Raw genomic sequence first — 24,702 nt, 5'->3', positions numbered from 1 at the left:
TAAAATAAACAGCTTGTTGTATTTCAACGCACATAGTGTTTTATAGTTGTACAGGATAATGAATACAAAATACTTAAGGGAACACTTTTGGTCCGAACATCACACAATGGTAATGAGGGAGAGCTGAGAGTCTCAGATGATGTGGACGAAGCCTCTTCAGCAATGCACACACACACACACACACACACACACACACACACACACACACACACACACACACACACACACACACACACACACACACACACTTCTCTGTCTGTCTGTCTCTCTTTCACACACACACACACACACACACACACACACACACACACACACACACACACACACACACACACACACACACACACACACACACCCCTCTCTGTCTCTCTCTCGCTCTGTCTCTCTTTCACTCACACTCACACACGCACGCACACTTACACACACACACACACACACACACACACACACACACACACACACGCACGCACACGCACACGCACACACACACTATTACAGGTCCACACACACTATTACAGGTCCACTCCAAATGGCAGTGCCAAGTGCCAACACCATGGGTGCATCCCAATATGCGGACTCCCGTCCTCCCTTGCTCACTTGCCTCCTTGTGGCCTCGTGATGACGTCACTAACAATAGAATTGTACTGTATTTAAATATGGCTAGGCTGACAGCGGGAAAACGTAATTGTTTTCTCCACGGAGGAGGGGCGTCAGCAAAACTCGAGGCCACAAGCACAGACAGAGGAGGGAGTCCGCATATTGGAATGCACCCCATGGCAGGATATTGTGAGTGCATCTCAATATCTAACCTCTCGTCCTTTCCTTTCCTTTCGTCTTGTGGCCTCGTGATGTGAGGCAAGATGTCATTGATGATAGTCAGTTTTATTCAATATCTCGCAAAAGCACAATTCAAAAGTCATTTTCTCATTTGCAATAGAGATGTTGAATGGGGAACAAGGGCCTCAAGATCTGTCGTGCGTAGACAGACATCGGGGAAACTTTTATTGTATTCTCCACGGATTAGGGGCCGACAGCGAAGCACGAGGAGGGCACAAGGCGAAGACGGGAGGTGAGATATTGAGGTGGACCCTGGAACTGTCAGTGCATTTAAGGCAGCGTGGAATTGTGGGGGATGTAGTATTTCTATACATAATAAAAGTACTGCTGGCCCTACTGTGGTTCTAACGGAAAGGCACTGGGCCACTACGCTGGCGACCCGGGTTCGATTCCAGCCGGGTCCTTTGCCGAAACCTTCCCCATCTCTCTCTCTCTCTCTCTCTCTCTCTCTCTCTCTCTCTCTCTCTCTCTCTCTCTTCCCACTCGTTTCCTGTCAAATCTCTCACTGTCCTATCATAAAACAATAAACTGATAAAAGACAAAAAAATTAAAAAATAAAAGTACTGCAGTGTCTCTAGGCAGTGTATTTCTTCCCTGCGCGGTGGATCTGCTGGTAGAGGGTCATTGAGAAGGCCAGTCCAAGCAGCTGCAACAGGGACACACACAAGAAATAAATGTTAAAGGTGCTCCGTGCAATATTTTTTGTAGTTTATTTCCAGAATTCATGCTGCCCATTCCCAAATGTCACCTTTTTAATGAATATTTACCAACACCACCAAATTCTACCTAGTCATTATGACTGGGAAAATTGCACTTTTCACACAATCACACATCTCCATGGTCCGACATTTTTAGCTGTAAAACTTGGTGTACTTTGGTTATACTAGTAAATATTGGTTTATTATTTAGTAAATATTCATGAAAAGATCAAATTTGGTAATAGACAGCACATTTTCAATGAGCATCATAGTTGCAGTACCCATTCTGGCCACATTCTACACAGTGCACCTTTAAGATGATCACACATGAACATGTCTGGTCAACGACACGTGCAGCCTGGCATCATGTTTTTGCGTATGTATTTCAAGCTAGCGCATTCTGTGTGGTGGTGCGACGCCTTTTGAAGTTAAGTTGTGCTCCTCAAATACAATGGTAAAGCTCTTTCATGTACTTTTGTCACGTGACGAGGTTTGTACATTTTCCCCGCCGTGTCAGCGGTTTTCTTTTGCCACAGCAAATTTCTGTTGCTAACCACGAAAATGCTCTGCTGTGCCCTGACCAAAACATCCCTAAACCTAACCTGTCAGTAAAGAAATGTTTCTGCTGCTTTACTTTTGCCAAGAACAGCAAAATAAGCAAGGGATTGGCAAATTTGTTGCACAATTGTGCCCAGACCAAAACCATCCCTAAACTTAACCTGTCACAGGGTGTTGTGGAGCACGCCTTAACTTGCAAAAGCATAGAGCACACACACGATAGTCGGTTCAAAGAGGCATGTTATTTTACTTATTTGTCATGATGCTATGTTGACGTCTGTGTGTGTGTGTGTGTGTGTGTGTGTGTGTGTGTGTGTGTGTGTGTGTGTGTGTGTGTGTGTGTGTGTGTGTGTGTGTGTGTGTGTATGTGTGTTTATACCTGTATGACCAACACGACCATGACAATAGTTCCCAGCAGGTGTTTGTTGTCGTCTAACCATTCCTCCACTCTCTCGTAACAGCCCTGATGAAACACAATGACGTCAGCATAAAGACAAAACATTGCTACCAGGCACTCACACACCACTCACGGTAGGGACACATTGACGCGAATTTGGCCAAGCGAAGCAAATTTCCCCATTCATTCCTATGAGAGAGGTGAAGGCAAGCGAACAGGAGCAAAGTGAAGCGAAATCATCAAACCAAGTTTAATATTATGCAAATGAGGAGCGAATTCAACTGCGGCGGCCCAATCAAATCAACGACATAACTGCTCTATTCCATTTGAGTCACCGCGACGACCTGATGACGGTGAATAGAACACTGAATTTCGCCTCTCTTCGCCTCGCTAGTTTCTCCTGCTATGTGTCCCTACTGTCAGACTCACACTCACACTCACACTCACACTCTCCTTCTCTCTCTCTCTCTCTCTCTCTCTCTCTCTCTCTCTCCTTGTCCCTCTCTCTCTCTCTCTCTCTAAAAGTCAAGTTTGCTTTACTGGCATGCCCGCATGTACTGAATCAATATTGCCAAAGCTAACAAGGAACAATTATGTAAAAAATAAATACAAATAAAGAACATCACTTACACACATCACTTACATTATGTTAAGTTTAAGGAACATTACATACAGGTATGGTAGCACACGGTACTCTCTCACACAGACATTGTACACTCTCTCTCTCTCTCTCTCTCTCTCTCTCTCTCTCTCTCTCTCTCTCTCTCTCTCTCTCTCTCTCTCTCTCTCTTTCTCTCTTTCTCTCTCTCTCTTTCTCACACACACACACACGCACACACACACACACACACACACACACACACACACACACACACACACACACACACACACACACACACACACACACACACACACACACACACACACACAGACAGCCCACTCTGTCTGACCTGGGACCATAGGTTTGCACTGGAGGCGTTGTGTCCACAGTGCTGGTAGTGGTTTTTACAGCAGCGGTCGGGCACCCTCCTCTCCTTCAGGGCGTCATACCAGTCGGAATAGCCGCTCACTCCACAGCAGTGCCACTACACACATACACACACACACGCACACACGCACGCACGCACGCACGCACGCGCGCACACACACACACACACACACACACACACACACACACACACACACACACACACACACACACACACACACACACACACACACACAGGCAGATACACACACACACACACACACACACACACACACACACACACACACACACACACACACACACACACACACACACACACACACACACACACACACACACACACACACACACACACAGGCAGATACACACATACACACACACACGCACACACACGCACACGCACACACAGTAAACAAAATGTTAAAAATGCAAATAATTCAAATAAATTGACATTTTACAGGGTAACAGACCTGGACAGATCCTACAGACATTGTAAAGTGTAACATTAACAATCTAGAAATGCAGAGTCTTCAATCAAAAATCTTTTATCGTTGCTAGTTAATCACTGTTACTTGTCCTGTCTTGCACTTCAATGTCATTCTGTAAATGTCAGTCCTGTGTATGTCTATGTCCTGGCATGGTATAGAGAAAGAAACATCATTTCATTTTCCTTGTATGACTTGTGCATATGAAGAAAGTGACAATAAAAGCTGACTTGACTTGACTTTTGCTGTACCACTTAGAGAATCTCTTCAGCACCCTCACCATTATGACCGTTATGACGACTTGGTCATTGCCATTCTGGTAGGGGTTTGCAAAAAATCGTCATGACAATGCATTATGATACTTGTTTTCATGATATTCTGCATCGACTCATGACAGTGTATCGCGGAACTTATTTTCACAATGTACTAACTACATGATGCATGACACCAAAAATTGATAATGTAATAATAATTAAAAAAGTAAAAATGTGTGAGGCATGTGCCATTGGTTCATTTTATTCAGTAGAGTAGGTAATATTTCTGTTGTACCAGATGAACTGACTTATGAACAGGGCTTTAAATGAACACCAGCCAACTGGCCAAATGCTGGTGAAATTTGAGTTTGGCTGGTAGAAAAGACCAACTTTCTAGCCACTTTGAACCATTTAGGGAGTGTGTGTTTAGCTAGTATATTTAATCATATTAGCCATTTTGGCTGATGATCAAAAAAGTTAATTTATTTACCTGCTTATGAATGCTGCATAGCAACTGGCAAGTAAGCTGTATTTTCACACGTTTACTGACAATGAATCGCCATACAATGAGTTGCCATAATACATGTATTGGAATGCATCGTGGCATGTGTATTGTAATGCGCATCGAATCGCGAACCCCTTGCCAATACCCACCCCTACATTCTTGTAACAACAAACTGGTGTTGTGTCTAAACATACTAAATGCTTACAACAAAAGCACACTCACTAATGGTAGGGCACTGGGTTACTACAGTCCCAGGAAAAAGTTTGTACACCCATTGAAATTTCTTACATTTCTGTCAAAATTGATCATAAAACATGGTCTGATCTTCCCGGAAATCTCAAGAAGGAACAATCAGAGTCTGCTTTAATTAATTCCACCCAAACATTTACATGTTATCATATTTGTATTGGTTATAAGGCCATAACATTCACAGGAGAGCAGGGCATAAGTAAGTACACCCTTGCATTAAGTAGGTTTTAACCCTCAGTTTGTTGCAATATGATCAACCAGACTTGTCCTGTAGTTGCAGATCAGATTAACAAAACAATCTGTTTGTATCTGGTCTCCCTCTTCTTTAGAGAACTGCCTCTCGTCAGCAAGGTTTGTGGGATGTCTGGAGTGCATAGCTTTCTTGACTTCATGCCATATAATCTCAATTGTTTTTGTCAGGGCTTTGACTGGGCTATTTCAGAATGTGTATTTCATTATTATGAAGCCATTCTAAAGTCGATTTGCTTCTAAAGTATGGGTTGTTGACACATTTCAGGACCCATACTCTTGTGTGCTTCAACTGTGTGACAGACTTCCTCACGTTTTTTCTGTAAAATATCACAATAAACTTGAGTTCATTGTTCCACTGATAATAGCAAACTGTCAAGGGCCCGAGGCAGCAAGGTAGCCGCATATAATGATGCTCCCGCCACCATACTCAGAAGAGGAGATGTAACCAAGAATAGCTAAAAATGGGATTCATTCTGCCAATCTAAAATTAATGGGGTTTCTGTCCAAAAAAATATTGCTGCACCTTTGAGGTTTGCGAAAAAGCATTCATATGCTTCATAGAATTATTGCAAAATATTCTGTAGACCAACGTTGAAACCAAAGTTGAATTATTCAGGGAAAGACACAATGTCATGTTTGGAGGAGAACTGGAGAACCACACCTTAACCAAAACATCATCTCCACCTTTGAGTATGGTGGCGGGAGCATCATTATATGCGGCTACCTTGCTGCCTTGGGCCCTTTTCAGTTTGCTATTATCAGTGGAACAATGAACTCAGAAGTTTATCGAGATATTTTACAGAAAAAAGTGAGGTAGTCTGTCACACAGTTGAAGCACACAAGAGGATGGGTGCTGAAATGTGACAACAACCCATACTTTAGAAGCAAATCGACTTTAGAATGGCTTCATAATAATGAAATACACATTCTGGAATAGTCCAGTCAAAGCCCTGACAAAAAACAATTGAGATTATATGGCATGAAGTCAAGAAAGCTATGCACTCCAGACATCCCACAAACCTTGCTGACGAGAGGCAGTTTTCTAAAGAAGAGGGAGACCAGATACAACCAGATTGTTTTGTTAATCTGATCTGCAACTACAGGAAACATCTGGTTGAGGTTATTGCGACTAACTTAGGGTTAAAACCTATTGAATGCAAGGGTGTACTTACTTATGCCTTGCTGTCCTGTGAATGTTTACATCTTATTGCCAATGAAAATATGAAAACTTGTAAATGTTTGGGTTGAATTAGTTAAAGCAGACTCTGGTTGTTACTTCTTGTGATTTCCGGGAAGATCAGACCATGTTTTATGATCAATTTTGACAGAAATGTAAGAAATTTCAAAGGGTGTACAAACTTTTTCCTGGGACTGTACGTCCGGCGACCCCGGTTCAATTCCGGCTCGGGTCATTTGCCCATCCTTCCCCGTCTCTCTCTCCCCATTCATTTCCTGTCTCTCCTCTGTCCACTGTCCTGTTAAAACCAAAAAAGGCAAAAAAAAGCCCTAGCACACTCACGTCTCTCTGGATGGAGTTCCATGCGTTGCGCAGTCCATCGTTGTGCTGTGTGTCGTAGAGCTTCAGGCCGTCTTTGAGGTCCTGCTTGGCACCATCACTCACCTATATCAATTAATCAATCAAGCAATCAATCAATCAATCAAAATGACTTATATATTAAATTACATGACATTACACTTAGCTGAGGCTTTCATTTATTCAAAGCGACTTACAACTATTATTTTCAGGGTATTGGTTACAGTCCCTGGAGCAATGTGGGGTTAGGTGCCTTGCTCAAGGGCACTTCAGCCATGGCTGGAGATGGTAGGGAGAGGTCAGGGGGGATTCGAACCGGCAACCCCGAGATTGAAAGACCAACTCCCTAATCGCTGTGCTTATATAGCACATTATCACACACTGTGTGCAGAATTATTAGGCAAACAAGTTTTTTGACCATATTGTCCATTTTATGCATATTGTCCGCCACCAACCTTTAAGGACATGAACACCTATTGGATTTACGTAGGCATTCCAGGTCATGCATATTTGTAAAATAAGAGACGGTGTAATCGAAGGCGCCAATACCCTATATCAGCAACCGTATCTCACGCCTTTCGTAAAGTCTTCACGAAAAAAATAGAGTAATTTTCGTGGTGCATTCACGTTATTGCCAGTCCCTCCAGTTTTTCGCGATTCAGCGATCGCGTGGATTCATGCAAATTCAATGATATTCCGCATAATTTCACGATGCCGCGTAATTCCTGTAAAGCCGCATTTTTCCCGCAAAATTTCAACATTCTGTGGAGTTTATTGATTTATATTTTCGTCAAAAAAATAAAAATGTGACTACAATACCACCGGAGACGAAAACCAATACGAAGCATTTTTGTTAATATGTCACTGAAACATTGAAAAAGAATTGCCTGCTATTTCGGAAGTCGCGACCCTCATCTCAGCTGCTCCGCGTCTCTCCTCCCCTCCCTCACACATACACGCAGGCGTCGGTGCTGCACACTCATGACCTTTTTTAACAGCAGTAGCCTACTTTTCAGTGCAATCCTGGGTGGAAAAAGTATTGTTGCCCATTTATCCATGACGAAGAAGTGTATGCAGTCATGAAATAGTGGCGGTACTGTCGCACAGTAGCATCTTAGGTTAGGCTACATGTTTGCGGAACTTCTCCACTCTCCCCTGTCGCTTTCATGAGCATGCTACCCGACGGTCGTTGTCTGATCTTTTTTCAATGTTCGCTAATGTTTGTAATTTAAGGGTCTATGTCTATGCGTAGGCACAAGCCTTCTGATAACAATCACTGTAGTGCCGATCGCAAAGGTTTCGGAAGTGTGGAGTTTTGCAACTTGTTTCAGTCAAGGACACCGAGATAGGAAGTGAACGGCCCTTCCACGCTTTCACTGTGTTATTGCAATAAAGTCTTGCGAATCCATGCAACCATGCACACAACCATGTCAACGAGAGCGTGTATGCCATCACAACTTTGCATCAAGCAAATAATATGCAACCGCTTGCAATACGAGCACGAGAGAGAGAGAGAGAGAGAGAGAGAGAGAGAGAGAGAGAGAGAGACGTCTTCCAACAGGTGACATTGTAACGCTTGCATACAGCCTGGCTACTGTACCCCGCGACGCTCTTCATTAGGCCTAGTGGTAGGCTATACCCACAGGTATTTTTTCATAACGCGCTGTCCCGTTTTCCCCCGAAGTCGTTCTAAAATATCGACAGAGATTTATGAGTGTCGCGGCCATGATTTTTTTTACACATTGGACGCACTGGCTAATAAGACGCTCTGACAGCTTTTGACAATATTTTATTATTCTATTATATAGGAAGTGTGTTTCTGAATCTCTCTCTCTTTTGTCTTAAGCCTGCTTAGACTGATTGTGGTTTTCAGTTACCAAAAAAACCCAGAAAGGGATGCAAAATCTTTGCAAAAAATGAGAAAAAGCCGCAAAATCTTTGCAAAAAATGAGAAAATGCCGCCACAAAATCAGGCATTTTGACCGCAAAAATCACAAAATCCCAGTGCAAAATCCTGGAGGGACTGTATTGCCCGCCTTTCGTAAAGTCTTCACGAAAATAATAGATTAATTTTCACGCTGCCTATTCACTTGAATTGCCCGACTGTTGCCTAGCGACCCACTAGTTTGATGCCCTTTCGGTAGCCTACCGTCACATGGTAATCAAACATTTCAAACAAGCAATTTAGGGTTAGGTTTAGGGTCAAGGTTAGGGTTAAGGTTAGGGTTAGGGTTAGATTTAGGGTTAAGTAGGGTTAAGGTTAGGGTTAGGTTTAGGTTTAGGGGACATAAGGCGTAAGTACCGAAAGGGCGTCGAATTAGTGAGTCCCGAGTGTATCCGCAGTGTTCTGTCAGCACCCCCTCCCCGCCCCTGCAGACGTTTGGATAACCATAGCAGCAGTGGGGCAATTCAAGTGAATAGGCAGCGTGAAAATTAATCTATTATTTTCGTGAAGACTTTACGAAAGGCGGGCAATAACGTGAATGCACCACGAAAATTACTCTATTTTTTTCGTGAAGACTTTACGAAAGGCGTGAGATAGGGCTTATATCAGGGCATAATTATTGTGCATAATTATTAGGCAACTTTGTTTTCCTCTGGGAAAATGGGCCCCAAATAGATCTAACAAACTCTGAAAAGATTATAAACAATTTTGATGTGATGAAACTACCACAAAACTTTTACCCTGGAGTGCTGTTCTATTCCAGAACTGAAACCTACAGTATAATGAGTGTCCACAAGAACATTGTATTCCGCACTCAGAGACATTGTAGGAGCCATAATTACTTTCTTTATTTTTTGTTTTCATTATGGTACACTTTATGGGTTATTGGTTCACTTCTAATTTGTGTTTTTTGTTTACTGGTTATTGTGGACATAGGTGTGGAGCGCAATTGGAAGCCCTTTAATTAGTGCCCACCTGGCACCTGCGCGCTAGTTCAGTTTGGCGTGGGGTGAGCTTGGGGAAGGCTATCCTTTTTTGTACCGCACTGCACTCTCGCCTATCGCATGGACCAACTCAAAACTGTGAATTCTGGAATAATTGCTTTACCTTGCTTGAAAGACTATTGGGGTCTTAAAAGACTATTGGAGTCGAATGATATGGTGAGCAAAATAAACCTCAAGAAACGGAGTTGAGTGTGTGGACCGTACATCTTTGAGTGCCCGTAAGTTGATTTCCCCCTGCTTAGCCTACAGCGGCGCTGAACCACAATTGGATCTGGTAGCCGCAATAGACATGCCCAAGGTAAAGCAGGCTGAAACCTGAAGACCACTCAGGGGAGTCAAGAAATGTCTTTAGACAAGATGCATTTTTTTCCTCTCAAAGATCCAGCCATGGGCTCGTCCACCCTGTCTGTCAAGAGCCACTTTCCCAAGTCCATAATACCTTTGAAAACTCTGTAACTAGGTATTTTTGACCCAGACTTGACTTAAAGGATAACTCCAGTCAATTTCAACAAGCAGTTGTAATACCCTGGACTTGTCAGTACCTGAGATTTTTTTCAGCCTTTTCCGAGATCCTGGTCATTGTAATGGGGGCAGGTGTTTGTTTACATTTAACCCTCCTGTTATCCTTGGGGTCTATTTGACCCCACTCAATGTCTAAGGTCTGAAAAATAAGTTGAGTACATATTTCTTTTGCTTCATATTTGATGACTTTTCCTAAATAAATGGGGTAAATGTGACGAAAGGGAAATTTCCACAAAAAATGTTTTTCTTAAATGTTGTACGCATTTTGGGTACATCCATGTTCCTTGGGGTCAATTTGACCCCACATTGTTTTAGATGTATAAAACATAAATGGAACATCCATATTTTTCAAATATTTGTTCTAGTCTGTTTAGATAATGTGAAATATATGAAAATAAGCAATTTAGCTATGTTTCTTTTAAGACCATTTTGCTCTATTTAGGGCCCTGAACACTAACAATTCGAATGATGTGGGCAAAGGCCAAAACTAATTAAAGGCAAACTTTTGGGTAATGGTTGCTACCACAGCAATAGAATGTTGACACAATCCACCAACTGCATCCTATTATATTATATAAGCACTTATGGTACCCCAATCTATAGTCGCATTGTGCATCAACTGATCATTTGGGCTGCCTCTTGTAACCATGCACACAACTACGGCTGATGAATAGGCTATTGTGACTCCAATCACGAAAAAAACTTGGATGACAGTGCACTGGAGTGACAAGACAGCCATGGTTCAAAAACAAACACAGTACCATGCTATGAATCCTTTTCACAGAGGGAATGTCACCAAGTGCCCTTAGGCTCAACATGTACCGAATGCATGAGATCCACATACATGTAGCGTGCCAGGTGAGGCCACCTCACCTGTCAGATGTTTGTCATCAGGCGAAGGTCATAGGAACAAGTACAACATACCATAAAATAAGTCGCAAAATCACCTCAGCCCAAGTATATGGGATTAACATACCGTATCATAAGTGGCATGTGTTCTGTCTGTGTAGACGCTATTCTGTAGTTTTAGGGTTACTGTATTTTAGGAGACTGACTAATAAGGCTATGAATGAAGAGAAACCAGTTCCTGAAGAGAGACTGTTTTGAACACCAATGTAGATGAACATGGCAAATGAGAGAAAGGAGTAGTACTTAATCCAATATACACTACCAATCAAAAGTTTTAGAACAGTACACTTTCCCAACTATACTTTTTACTTTGTGCCATTGACCTCGGAAAAAGTGGAGTAGAGTAGTATCATTTATTAATCCTGAGGGAAATTAAGGTGTCCAGTCCAGCATATATACATAAATACAGAAAAACACAGACATTACACACATCATTGCACATACTGTACAGTACCGGTATATTCACCATACAGTGCACACACTTACAGTATATCACGAAAGTGAATACACCCCTCACAGTTTTGCAGATTTTTGAGTATATCTTTTCATAGGAAAGCATTACAGAAATGTAACTTTGACACAATGATTAGTGACCTTTTAACAACATATTTAACCGCTTAAATGTCTTGTTCACTCAGGAAAAAAACAAAATACAGCCATTAATGTTTGAACATGTACTCACAAAAGTGAGTACACCCCAGATTAAAATCCGGTTGAGAAGGGGCTATGTTGGCTCGAATCGTCTCGAAATGAAACGAAATGAAAAGGGATGACAAGGGAGGTCATCAGTGTGCGTTTCAACCTTTCTTTGCATTGAACTTTTACATTTTGAGTCTGCATCTGGCTTAAATAGATTGGTGTGAGATTTGAATGCAATCCTATGGAGAATATCATGATCTGCTTCAGTAGTCACAGTGTATGTTGACATGTATGTTTCTTTTAGGTGTATTTCAGATTGCCAATGTTGACAGCATTCATGCATCCCCAAACCATGTCAGTCCCACTACCATGCTTGGCCTATGAGAGGATACACCTTTTTTGTAAAACTCACTTGTTTACCACCACACATGCTTGACACCATCTAAAGCAAGTTTGTTTATCTTGGTCTCAAGAGAGATGAACAGACCAAGGATATGGATCACTGGAACCATGTTGTGTGATCTGAAGAGACCAAGATAAACAAATTTGCTTTAGATGGTGTCAAGCATGTGTGGTGGTAAACAAGTGAGTTTTACAAAAAAGGTGTATCCTCTCATAAGCCAAGCATGGTAGTGGGACTGACATGGTTTGGGGATGCATGAATGCTGTCAACATTGGCAATCTGAAATACACCTAAAAGAAACATGCATGTCAACATGAACTGTGACTACTGAAGCAGATCATGATATTCTCCATAGGATTGCATTCAAATCTCACACCAATCTATTTAAGCCAGATGCAGACTCAAAATGTAAAAGTTCAATGCAAAGAAAGGTTGAAACGCACACTGATGACCTCCCTTGTCATCCCTTTTCATTTCGAGACGATTCGAGCCAACATAGCCCCTTCTCTACCGGATTTTAATCTGGGGTGTACTCACTTTTGTGAGTACATGTTCAAACATTAATGGCTGTATTTTGTTTTTTTCTGAGTGAACAAGAAATTTAAGCGGTTAAATATGTTGTTAAAAGGTCACTAATCATTGTGTCAAAGTTACATTTCTGTAATGCTTTCCTATGAAAAGATATACTCAAAAATCGGCAAAACTGTGAGGGGTGTATTCACTTTCGTGATATACTGTACATACATTTAACCAAAGTCAGATCTCTCAAAAGGTCTTTTGATTGACAATGTATCTCTGCTGATACCAAGCTAATTTTGAATAGCCTATACAACTCTTTCTGTATGTTTGGGAATATGTTTATTTCTTCTGGGGATCAATTTGACCCCGAGCATAATAGATGTTACTATCCTTGTTTCACCTTCAATTCTTCTCAATGTTTGGCAGTGACATGTCTTATGAGACCAATGACTTTTTAACGGTGCATTTGATAGTTCTGTGCTAACGTGACCAACGTCTTGCCAATTTGAAGACATCCACATCCCTCTTGAGGACTTCAACATTTTTAATAGACTTTTCAGAGTTTGTTAGACCTGTTTTGTGGCCCATTTTCCCAGAAGAAAACAAAGTTGCCTAATAATTATGCAGACTTGATATAAGGTGTTTGACACCTTCGACCACACCAGGATCTTATTATACAAATATGCATGACCTGGAATGCTTCAATCCAATAGGTTTTCATGTTCATATAGATTGCTGTTGAAAAATATGCATAAAAAAGACAAAATGGTCAAAAAACATGTTTGCCTAATACCGTAATTCTGCACACAGTGTACATAATCGTCATTCAATGTGCTAAAGAGAAGAGCAAAGGAAAGAGTTGTCCCGGCCCAGGGAAAGAGGGCCCCCCAAATTTTTACTCCATCACATTGTATGTAATTAGAGGGGGCCCTTTCACATGATTTTGTCCTGGGCCTGGCCAAAGCTGTCAGCGGCCCTGCACACACACACACACACACACACACACACACACACACACACACACACACACACACACACACACACACACACACACACACTGATTACGTACCTTGTCAGGGTAGACAAAGAAGAGCACTAGGAGAATCAGCTCCACCAGCAGAATGACCAGCAGCACGATGAAGAACTGAAACACACACACACACACACACACACACACACACACACACACACACACACACACACACACACACACACACACACACACACACACACAGCCACAATAGGCCTGTTACAGGACTGGACAGGCCATCTGGCACAGCGGGCATTTCCCGGTGGGTTCCGCACCCTTTTGGGCCCCTATTTTCAGATTTAAAAAAAATATAGCTTTTTTACATTTCTGAAAATAGGAGCCCATGAGGGTCCAAGGCCCACCAGCTCTGCACCGCTAATTATCCATTCAAGCCAAAAGTGCCCGGGCCCTATTTTTCCCCCAGTACAGCCCTGGCCTGTTATATTATGTAGGCTACTGTACATGCATACACTGAAAATCATCAAATTACTTCCTTAAGAAATCCCTATTGAATCGTGTCATCATGAAGGCTGTGATTTACTCCTAGCCACAATAGGCCTGTTATGTATTATACATGCATACACTGTAATCAGGTTCTCAAACTGGGGGTCAGGAGGACCCCAAGGGGGATCACAGAGGTACTGGAGTCACGGAAATATTCTTAGGTTCAAAAGTGACCACTGCAGTCCTTCAAAGGGCAGTCATGGGTGAGCAGGGCAGTCATGGGTGAGCGGTTAGGGCGTCAGACTTGCATCACAGAGGTTGCCGGTTCGACTCCCGACCCGCCAGGTTGGTGGGGGGAGTAATCAACCAGTGCTCTCCCCCATCCTCCTCCATGACTGAGGTACCCTGAGCATGGTACCGTCCCACCGCACTGCTCCCCATGGGGCGCCACTGAGGGCTGCCCCCTTGCACGGGTGAGGCATAAATGCAATTTTGTTGTGTGCAGTGTGCAGTGTTCACTTGTGTGCTGTGGAGTGCTGTGTCACAATGACAATGGGAGTTGGAGTTTCCCAATGGGCTTTCACTTTCTTTCACTTTAATATTATTTTACACGCTACTGACACCAAATCCTTCAATACTGAAACAGATTAATCAAAACTAACATCCAGACGTCACTGCCAAGAATTCATGGCCCGATGGTAATATTTTCCACCACAGAAAACAACCACAGAATGAGCTATGACTAGGATAGCCTCACGCAACATCCTATGTACTTCCGCCAAGAGACTTGGCTCCGCACTACGTCTGGTAACTGTTTTCTGTGGAGCGATGTTGAGCGGTAGGATTTGGCCGGTGTTCTGACAAACGGTCCAACATTGTAATTTTATCCTACGGTAGGATGTTCTGTCAGACATGTCTGTTAAACGGTCCAACATTGCCAAAGATAGACGTCAGACATGTCTGTTCAAAAACACTTCCTGCAATCGCGTCAGATCAAACAACCTCCAGACCATGAATACGAAATGAAATGGTAGTATTATGGGATGGTCAGGACCAGGCTAAATTGATTATATGTCTGAATCATATCAGTGTGCTAGCTTCCTGTCCTATTGTATATCTGTAGTGTACAGAGTACTACAAACACAGCTCAAATGATAACAGTAGCAATATTTAGCATGTGAAGTTCAGGAGCAAAGTTCAACACTATTCATTTTCTTGGATGTGTGTGTGTGTGTGTGTGTGTGTGTGTGTGTGAGAGAGAGGGAGAGAGAGAGAGAGAGAGAGAGAGAGAGAGAGAGAGAGAGAGAGAGAGAGAGAGAGAGAGAGAGAGAGAGAGAGAGAGAGAGAGAGAAAGACAGAGAGTGTGTGTGTGTGTGTGTGTGTGTGTGTGTGTGTGTCTGTGTGTGTGTGTGTGTGTGTGTGTGTGTGAGAGAGAGAGAGAGAGAGAGAGAGAGAGAGAGAGAGAGAGAGAGAAAGAGAGAGAAAGACAGAGTGTGTGTGTGTGTGCGTGTGTGTGTGTGTGTGTGTACGTGTGTGTACGAACACACCCGTATGTGTGTGTGTGTGTGTGTGTGTGTGTGTGTGTGTGTGTGTGTGTGTGTATGTGCACGTGCGCACCCCTGTGTTTGTGTAGGTGTGTGTAGGTGTGTGTATGGGAGTGTGTGTTTGTGTGTGTGTATGTTAGTGTGTGCGCGTGTGTGCGCGCGTGTGTACGTGCGTGTGTCCTCCAGTGCTACTGTATGTGCTTACGCTGAGGAGCAGGCCCTTGTTCTCCTTGACGGCACCCAGGCAGCCCAGGAAGCCGGCCAGCATGACGACGCTGCCCAGCGTGATGATGAGGTTGGCCGCCGAGAGGGAGGGGAAGGACGGGGAGAAGGTGGCGAAGCTGCCCTGGGACACAGACAGCCAGATGCCCACACCTAGCAGCCCACAGCCACACAGCTACGGAGGAGGGGGGGAGATGTTAGATAGAGAGCAATGGGGAGAGAGAGAGAGAAATGTGAGAGAGAGAGAGAAATGTGAGAGAGAGAGAGAGAGAGAGAGAGAAAGAGATGTTAGAGCAATGGGTACATAGATAGATAGATAGATAGATAGATAGATAGATAGATAGATAGATAGATAGATAGATAGATAGATAGATAGATAGATAGATAGATAGATAGATAGAGACAGACACAGACGTTAGAGAGAGAGAGAGAGGAAGCAAAGGAGTGAGAGAGAGAGGGGGGGGAGAGAGGGAGAGACCATAACTAATCATAACCATAACCATAGCCAAACAACAGTGACACCAAGGCAGACAGACTGTATTTTGAAACTATCAGCATTACTGTATACATGAAAAAAGGAATCCTTCATTCTGTAAGTATAAAGTGTAAGTCAGGGCTAGACTGGCCAAGTGGTGTAGCGGGCATGTCCCGGTGAGCCCCACACCCTCGTGCGCTCCTATTTTCAGGAATCAGTTCTGTGCTGCTGATTGTGAGGGGCACCTTCAAGTCAAAGGTGCCCGGGCCCTATTTGTCCCCCATTCCAGCCCTGGTGTAAGTGCATATACATGTACTGTGTGTGGGGGCGGGGGGGCAATCGCCATTCCGTCACACCGCCATTCCGACAGTAGGCAAATGTGATTGTGACGCTTCTGTTGTCCCCGCACCTTGTCTGCCTTGTGCTAGGTATTGTTTTAGGTCATAACCCTTTAGCGTGTTTTGTTAAGCAAACACTCGTATCATCCTTCATGTCTTTCTGACATTGTTGTTGCAAGTGTTTACAAGCGCGTGAAATAATGCGTGACCTAACCCCATCGATATTTGAAAGAGTCTTGTAAGACACAAGCGCAAAGGAGTGGAGAAAGTGAGCACAGCAACGGGTGCAGACTCATAGGCTACATGCCCCCCCCCCTGAAATGGGCCAAAATACCTATTGGACAATAAGAAGTCAGTTTCGGAATGGAGGAGTGTAACCACTGTGTGAGTAATGTGTGTCTGCGTGTAGGTCTTCTACTCACCCAGAAGAGGAGGTTGAAGAGGAACATCATGTATTTCATACAACATAAGCAGCCTGGTGCCATCCTGAAACACAACACATGCCACTTAATCATAATGTACGCACACACGCACGCATACACAAACATACACACACATATGCACGCACACAAACGCACAGTCACAAACACACACGTATGCACACACATACACATTCCAAATAATACAATTGAATTATGCCCAGCAAAAACAATTTCCCTACTTTAAGCATAATTCCTGCCAATTTCAGTGCACAATTGTATTGCTCATACTACCCTTGCCTTGCCCAAGCATTTGTTTGTTCAGCTCTTTCCAAGACCCTACCCATTTGTTGTGATTAAAGATGTGTTTTTTTGGCTTTTATTTTGCCTTTATGACAGGACAGTGAGAGAGCATGACAGGAAATGCTTGGGGAGAGAGAGGGGGAAAGGACCGGGCGGTGTCGTGCTCAAAAGCCACTGCCTGCCAGCAAACCACTGACTTCAGGCGTCCCCCCTGTGACTCTGGACTACAGAGTTAGCTATACCAAAATCACTGTACATGCACCTGGCACCCTCCACTATCAAGAAAAGAAAATAAAGGTCCGCAACACTGTTAAATGCTCCCAAATATTTAATGGCACGACTGTCCTTCATCAGAGTGCAACTCTGCACTCTGATGAAGGACGGTTAGTCCGAAACGTTGTGCCATTAAATATTTGGGAGCATTTAACAGTGCTGCGGAACTTTATTTTCTTTTCAGTTATCTTAAGCACCTGTGCCACTGATGTGCCTTTGACTTTGACTTTGACTTTCTGGATTGACCCTCCACTATCAACCCATACAATTTGGTGAGTATTGCCCTTTACAATCCGGACAGTCACATTCTTGCAGCGCCTTGTAACTAATCGGTTGCAAGAATGTGACTGCCCCTTGTAAGTCAGGATTGCAAAGGGCAATACTCACCAAAATGTCTGGGCTGACAGTGTAGGGTGACAGGTGTAGGTACAGTGAATTTGATGCAGCTGACCCTCTGTAGTCCAGAGTCACCGGCGTAATGCTACAGCGTCTTATCTCATTGAGCCACCATGCCCCCAATCCTTACCAGTTTAACAGGGGCTTTTTTCCATTTACTTCCATGGTTTACTTCATTTTTTTAAAAAACTGTGCACCACTGTGTGATTCTCTATGGCCCCTCCACTCACAATGCTGAAGGTAGGGAAGATTGTGAATTGTTTGGCACAACGTTTTTTTCTTAAATTAAAAAAAGAAAAATCGTGATATCAATATTGACTGAAATGATCATTATCGTGATATTGTATTTATATTCCCCATAATCCCGCAGCCATAGTTTTTAGAGTGTTATAGTGGGGGATCTGTCTGGGGGGATTGCTGTACCCATATGTGCCTAAACTATTGGTGCACACAGAGAGAGAGGCTTACACGCCATCTTCCATGGCTGTCTTTCTTTCTCACTCTCTCTCTTGTGCCACACATGCACAGACAGACACCCACACCCACACACACATTGCCTGTACATCATCACAAATTACAACATCCAGCACATTCCTCATCTCTCCCACACAAGCACACACACCCACAGACATGCGTGCACACACAAACACACACACACACACACATACACAAAGACACAGATAAGAGCCAGCTGGCACTGTCTCTGGCAGCAGCAATTTCAACGCATAGTTGTATTGCTCATACTACCCTTGCCTTGCCCAAGCATTTGTTTGCTCAGCTCTTTCCAAGCTCCTACCCATTTGTTGTGAAGATGTGTTTTTTCTCTCTCACAAAGACACAGATAATAGCCAGCTGGCACTGTCTTCTAGCCTGATGATCATCGACGTTCAAATCTCTTCGAGACTTGGTCTGACCAAGAGCATAACAATTAACATTTCCCATACGGCATGGTTGACCAGCCTCCCTTGGTTTGCTTATGGTAGTTTGCTTATCCACAAAGTGGGAGGGGTTCCAGTATTTGTGGGAACTCATAAAGTACTTGCATTGCTCTCGACCTGACTAGTTGCAACGCTGAAAGTTTTGCGTCAGGGCACAGCCTGGCTACTGTCTCCAGCAGCTGACAGTCTTCCTTGACCTGAGTGGCACGATCGCACTGAGGGAAGCGGAGCACTACAGGGCCAAATATGCTCCTGCACCAGTGAAATTCCTACCAGATGCACTCTGTCAAAACACCACATAGTCTATTTCATGAAACACTCAGTGGGGGGATTCAGCGTTCAGATCAAGGCACTTTCAGTTTTTCTCGATTGTTCACACACAATTCCTAAAATCATGTCTCAAATTCTCAAAACTCTACACACAAATCCAAAAACTCACTTTTCCTGAAAAATGAACGCCTAGTCTCAAAACAATGTACTCTCTTCTAAAAAAGGCAATTTTCTTCTCAAAATACAAAAACAAGCATCATTTTAATTCACACTCATATGTACCATTTGAACACTAATGTTCATATGGTCAAACACTATACTCAGCATGGCACACAGTAGATCATATTTTGTTCAGTGTTGCACTTACTGAAGAGGGTATCTGTCTGTTGTAAAATACTGAAATATTGTTTTTAGACTCAGAGCACACAGGTGGCAAAAAATATATTTTACATATTTTTCTGACATTGAAAAAAAAAATCTGTACACCAATTTACTGTACAATATTGGGTAACCACATGAAGGGGATCTCTTTTGTTACACATTTTGGAGATCAAAAATAAAAAAATGTGTTCTCACTGCATCCACCTGTGTTTTCATCAATATCACATGCAATGTTTGTCCTTACGGGGAGATGATTGCAGATTGTAAACAGGAATGAAAGGGGTTTGTCAATGTGATGAGGAAGTACACGTACGGCAATTGATTTTAGTATTTTGAATTATAGTGTGTTCCATGAGAATACCAGCGCTTTTCTTCATGAAAATTGTGTCAAATTTTAAGAATTGTGTTTTGGGACAAGTGTGCTGTAGAACTGAAATTTCAGTGTAAAGAAGGAATTGTGCTTGTAGTTCAGTGACATTGGTAAGGGGAGTTGGGAAATGGGTGAGGTGTTTTCAGAAGTGTGTGTGAAGTACCAGAAATTGTGTAAGAAGTTAACCCTTTAACACAGTGTTTCCCAGCCTCTTTTGTCTTGCATGACTCTCCAAGACTTTTTGTGAAACCACGAGTACCCCCTCACTCATGCTGCACATATCTTCCCCAATCCCAATGTCACAATATTCCATATATTTGTTATCATTACATTTTTCATTACAAGTACGTACCCCCTGCAATGTGATTGTGTACCCTTGGTTGGGAACCAATTAACCGCCTGAACTGTCATTTCCAATAATAAAATGCAAAGTAAAAAAAGAGTGTTTACAGTTTTTCTCGATTGCCTCCACACAAGTTCTGGTACTTCTGGTTCATGTGGTTACTCAATATTTTACAATAAATTAGTGCATTTTTTTAAATGTCAGAAAAATATGTAAAATATATTTTTTGCCACACATCTGTGTACTCCGAGTCTAAAAACAATATTTCAGTATTTTACTACAGAAAAATACCCTCTTTAGTAAGTAGAACAGTGAAGAAAATAAGTTTCTACTGTGTGTCAAGTTGAGTATAGAGTTTTACCTTGCGCATATTAGTGTTCAATGGTTCACATAAGAGTGTATTAAAATGACTGCTTGTGTGTGTCATTTGAGAACAAAATTACCTTTTTAGAAGAGAGTACATTGTTTTGAGACAAGACGTGCATTTTTCAGAGGTAGTGACGAGTTTTGCCCACTGTGTGTAGATTTTGTGTGTAGAGTTTTGAGAATTCGAGAACTGATTCCGAAAGTTGTGTGTAAGCAATCGAGAAAGACTGTAAGTAATTTTGCAATGAAACTCTTCATTTCCAGAAAGGGTACGGTATCGCTTTAAAGGTCCAGCGTGTCATTTCTAACAGCTTATTTTAGCTAGAAATGCACTCAGACAGTGCAGACCTCTGCCAAGGAAGACATTTGATAGAATAGCCTATTTGTCTATGTTCCACCCTAATTTTTTTTCAAATCTTTCTGCTTTGTTTCTGTGGAATTAGAAACTGGAATGCCAAAATTCGCCATATCTTTAAAAAGTTCCTGGATCCTGATCACCACCAAATTTAATCACTTGTTCATTTTGTCATTTCCAACAACTCAACAAATTTAATATAAATCCGTTATTGACTCTCCGAGTTATCCTGGTGACAGACAAGACAAACATATATACAGACAGACAGACAGACAGACAGACAAACCAACTCGACCGAAAACATAACCTCCTTGGCGGACGTAATAATTTATGCTGCCCATTCAGAAATGTCATCTACTACATTAGGGTATCTGGCCATTTGGTAGAATTGGGCAGTCATGGGTGATTAGAGCGTCAGATTAGAGCCCCCATCCTCCTCCATGACTGAGGTACCCTGAGGATGGTACTGTCCCGCCGCACTACTACCTTGCATGTGTTAGGCATAAATGCTATTTCTTTGTGTGCAGTGTGCACTTGCATGCTGTGGGGTGCTGTGTCACAATGACAATGGGAGTTGATTCATATTCAAAATGACAGGAACAGGAACATTAACGACACATTATTGATGTTTATGACTGTTGTCGTAATGTGTCATTCAGTTTTTATAACATCATTACACCCAAACAGTGCATAAGCTTGTTACCAAAGTGGTTATCATAATGGTCATGAAAATGTGGCCATTAATATTTTTCACGTGATCTCATACTGTGCTGAGGGTACAATTCTCTTTCCCCATAACTCATAATTAAATGCATGCATGCATAGTTCGAATTGTATATGCGTACAGAATTTTTTTTTGTGAATGTATATGTGAATATGTATTTCTCCTCTTTTTTTTTTACTTTTTGGATTTCAATTATTTTGCAGATAGGACAATGGAGGAGAGACAGGAAGTGAGATGGCAGGAAGAGACGAGGAAGGATCGGAAAATGACCCAGACCGGGAATCAAACCCGGGTCGCCCGCACAGCAGTCCAGTGCCCATCCATTAGGGCCACGGCTGGGCCTATTTCTCCTCTATTTTTTTTAACGTTTTTTTTTTGTGTGTCTTTTTCGACTTTATTGACAGGACAGTATGAGAGGTGGACAGGACATACCTCTTAATGTATGTCCTCTACAAGTCTTCTGTTGTCCAGTCTTGCACTTTAAATTTCTGTATGAGCACTGTCTATGTCCATACTGTCTTAAGTCCATGTATAAGTACTGTCTATGTCTATACTGTCTATGTCCTTACCTAGATTAGTCTATGTCTGTATGGGAAAGCAAGAAATGTAATTTCAAATTCTTTGTATGACCAGTGCATGTAAAGAAATTGACAATAAAACCTACTTGACTTGACTTGGAAGCTAATGGGGAGAGAGACGGGGAGGGGTTGGCAAATGACCCGGGCCGGGAATCAAACCTGGGTCGGCCGCATGGCAGACGAGTGCCCTACCGGTTGGCCACGGCAGGGCCCTATTTCTCCTCTATTACTGTAACTGATGTGGGAACACAGAGAGAGCAGGGTACACTACATGCCCATATATGGGCATGCCATGTGCCTGTGCGAGCAGAATTAGAAGCCCTCACAGCTGTGAGAAAATGTCTTGTAAACTCGCTTTTTTACACAGCCATGGCCACGCACACACGCACACACGCACACACACACACACACACACACACACACACACACACACACACACACACAGAGGGATGCTGAGGATGCATGTCTAATCTGCCAAACAAAATAGCAATGCATTATTCAAAACAAATAGCAATGCACTATTGCACAGTTTGGGTCAGTTTCTTGCCACTCTAACTATGCATGAATACAACTGAAAATAACACGATTTCCCCACAGCAGCATGTTTTCTTTAACGTAGGCTATTTTAAATATGATTTGATTACAATATTACAATGCCTTCAGGAGATTACACTGGGCATTGCAACAGTGGCACGGAGGACTTTGAAATGGATGAGCAGCATTGCAAAGACAAACCTTGCTCTTGTCTTGTTCTGACATAATTTCCAACTACCGTAGGCCTACTACACTCCTGTTTCCTTGCTCTTAAAGTAAGTGTTGAGAGTCACAGGCCAACTGAATACAGGTCAATATAATTTGGCAACCCTGCTGGGACCTACTACAACAGCTGTACTGTTTTTCTTCAACTACCCATTGGATGACATCATTTCTGAACCTTGATATTTATAGGCCTAAAAAAAAGAAGAAAAAAAAGAAAACACACACACACACACACACACACACACACGTTGCGCACTGCTCAGGAGGAAAGCCATGGTTACACGTGTGTAATTATGCCTACTCTATAGCCTATCTAGGCAAGTCACCTGATGTGAATCGATTATAGATACTAAACAAATCAACACGTGAGAATAGATACAAATACAGACACTGGATCTATTTAAATGTGGGCGAACTGTGTTGCCATCATCTGCCCCGAGGTATCCTACAACTGTTGCATCCAAGAATAAATCAAGAGTCATTATAACAGAAATAGATTGAACAACTTGCTATTTTAGGACAATGTCTCTGCCTGACTACACTGTCAAGAGTGCCCAAAATACAATCACGATAGCACAGCTTTTTGTTTACTTTTTAAGACAACATCGAGTCTCCGGGGTTAACTTGCGGATGTGAGCTCAGCGGTTTGTTGATGTTGGCGAAACAACGTGCGTAACATCTACTATGACATCAAATCGGTTAGTTATAGGCTACTGTATTAGTAACCGCTCTATTGCAAACAGAGGGTTTAATAACCAGCTATGTTTTAAGACCACGCAGCCTTTAGTAGAAGTCTTTGTGTTCTCATGTTGGATGATTTCCACGTTGGACCCACCAAAGGTCTGCAGTGTGCATTCGCCGTAAAGAAGTAGCCTAGCGGAAGTTTCTGGGAAACACATCATCCAAAAGGAACGCAGCCATCTACCACCAGAGTTGTCCATAAAACATGCGATATGAACACTTGAAATGACAGGACGATCCCAACATAAAGATACGGAAAGGAGGACATTGAAACGTTGACGGTAGTTTCTTTAAAATAGACACCAAGATCAGGAATCCATCCGTTAAAATGAATGGACATCAACAAGTGAACACGAGGTAAATCGCGCGTATTACTCATCATAAAAGGAAGTTATAACTAAAACCCACCTCGCTGCAGATAGAGGCACAACTTTATAGCGGAATGTTGTTTATCAGGAGGTGTTGTTCTCCAATGCGCAACTCCTTTCCCAAGTTGCGAATGTCCTTATTGTGTGCGCCTCGTTCGCCTTCATGAACGAAAAATCTCTTCTGTATCCCGCGGTTTACAGCAGAAAACAAATACTTATTCCGTTTCAGTCGTAGATATTGCTCAAAGATTCTAAAATAAGCCTACTCCTAATCAGTTGTGTGCTTCCCCCTTTCCCTGTGTTTTCCCCCGAAGCCCTCAAAAGGGAGAACGGAAACAGCGGAGCAGCGGAAAAGATGAACTGATTT

At 42.6% G+C, this 24,702-nt stretch overlaps 1 protein-coding gene across 1 annotated transcript; it reads right to left on the bottom strand.

Moving 5' to 3' along the window:
* On the bottom strand, positions 1 to 24,702 carry tspan9b (tetraspanin 9b). The gene is made up of 8 exons (XM_063211751.1): positions 24,376 to 24,702; positions 17,174 to 17,237; positions 15,922 to 16,113; positions 13,768 to 13,842; positions 6,743 to 6,844; positions 3,441 to 3,575; positions 2,473 to 2,556; positions 1 to 1,483 (listed from the first exon to the last, which is right to left on the bottom strand). The coding sequence occupies exons 2-8, from the start codon at positions 17,234 to 17,236 to the stop codon at positions 1,412 to 1,414; spliced, it is 723 nt and encodes a 240-aa protein (XP_063067821.1). The 5' UTR covers position 17,237; positions 24,376 to 24,702; the 3' UTR covers positions 1 to 1,411.

Source organism: Engraulis encrasicolus, chromosome 12 (genome assembly GCF_034702125.1).
Source record: "Engraulis encrasicolus isolate BLACKSEA-1 chromosome 12, IST_EnEncr_1.0, whole genome shotgun sequence".
NCBI lineage: Eukaryota > Metazoa > Chordata > Actinopteri > Clupeiformes > Engraulidae > Engraulis > Engraulis encrasicolus.
The sequence above is the reverse complement of the archived record's forward strand: the minus strand, read 5'-3'. Positions and strand labels throughout refer to the sequence as shown.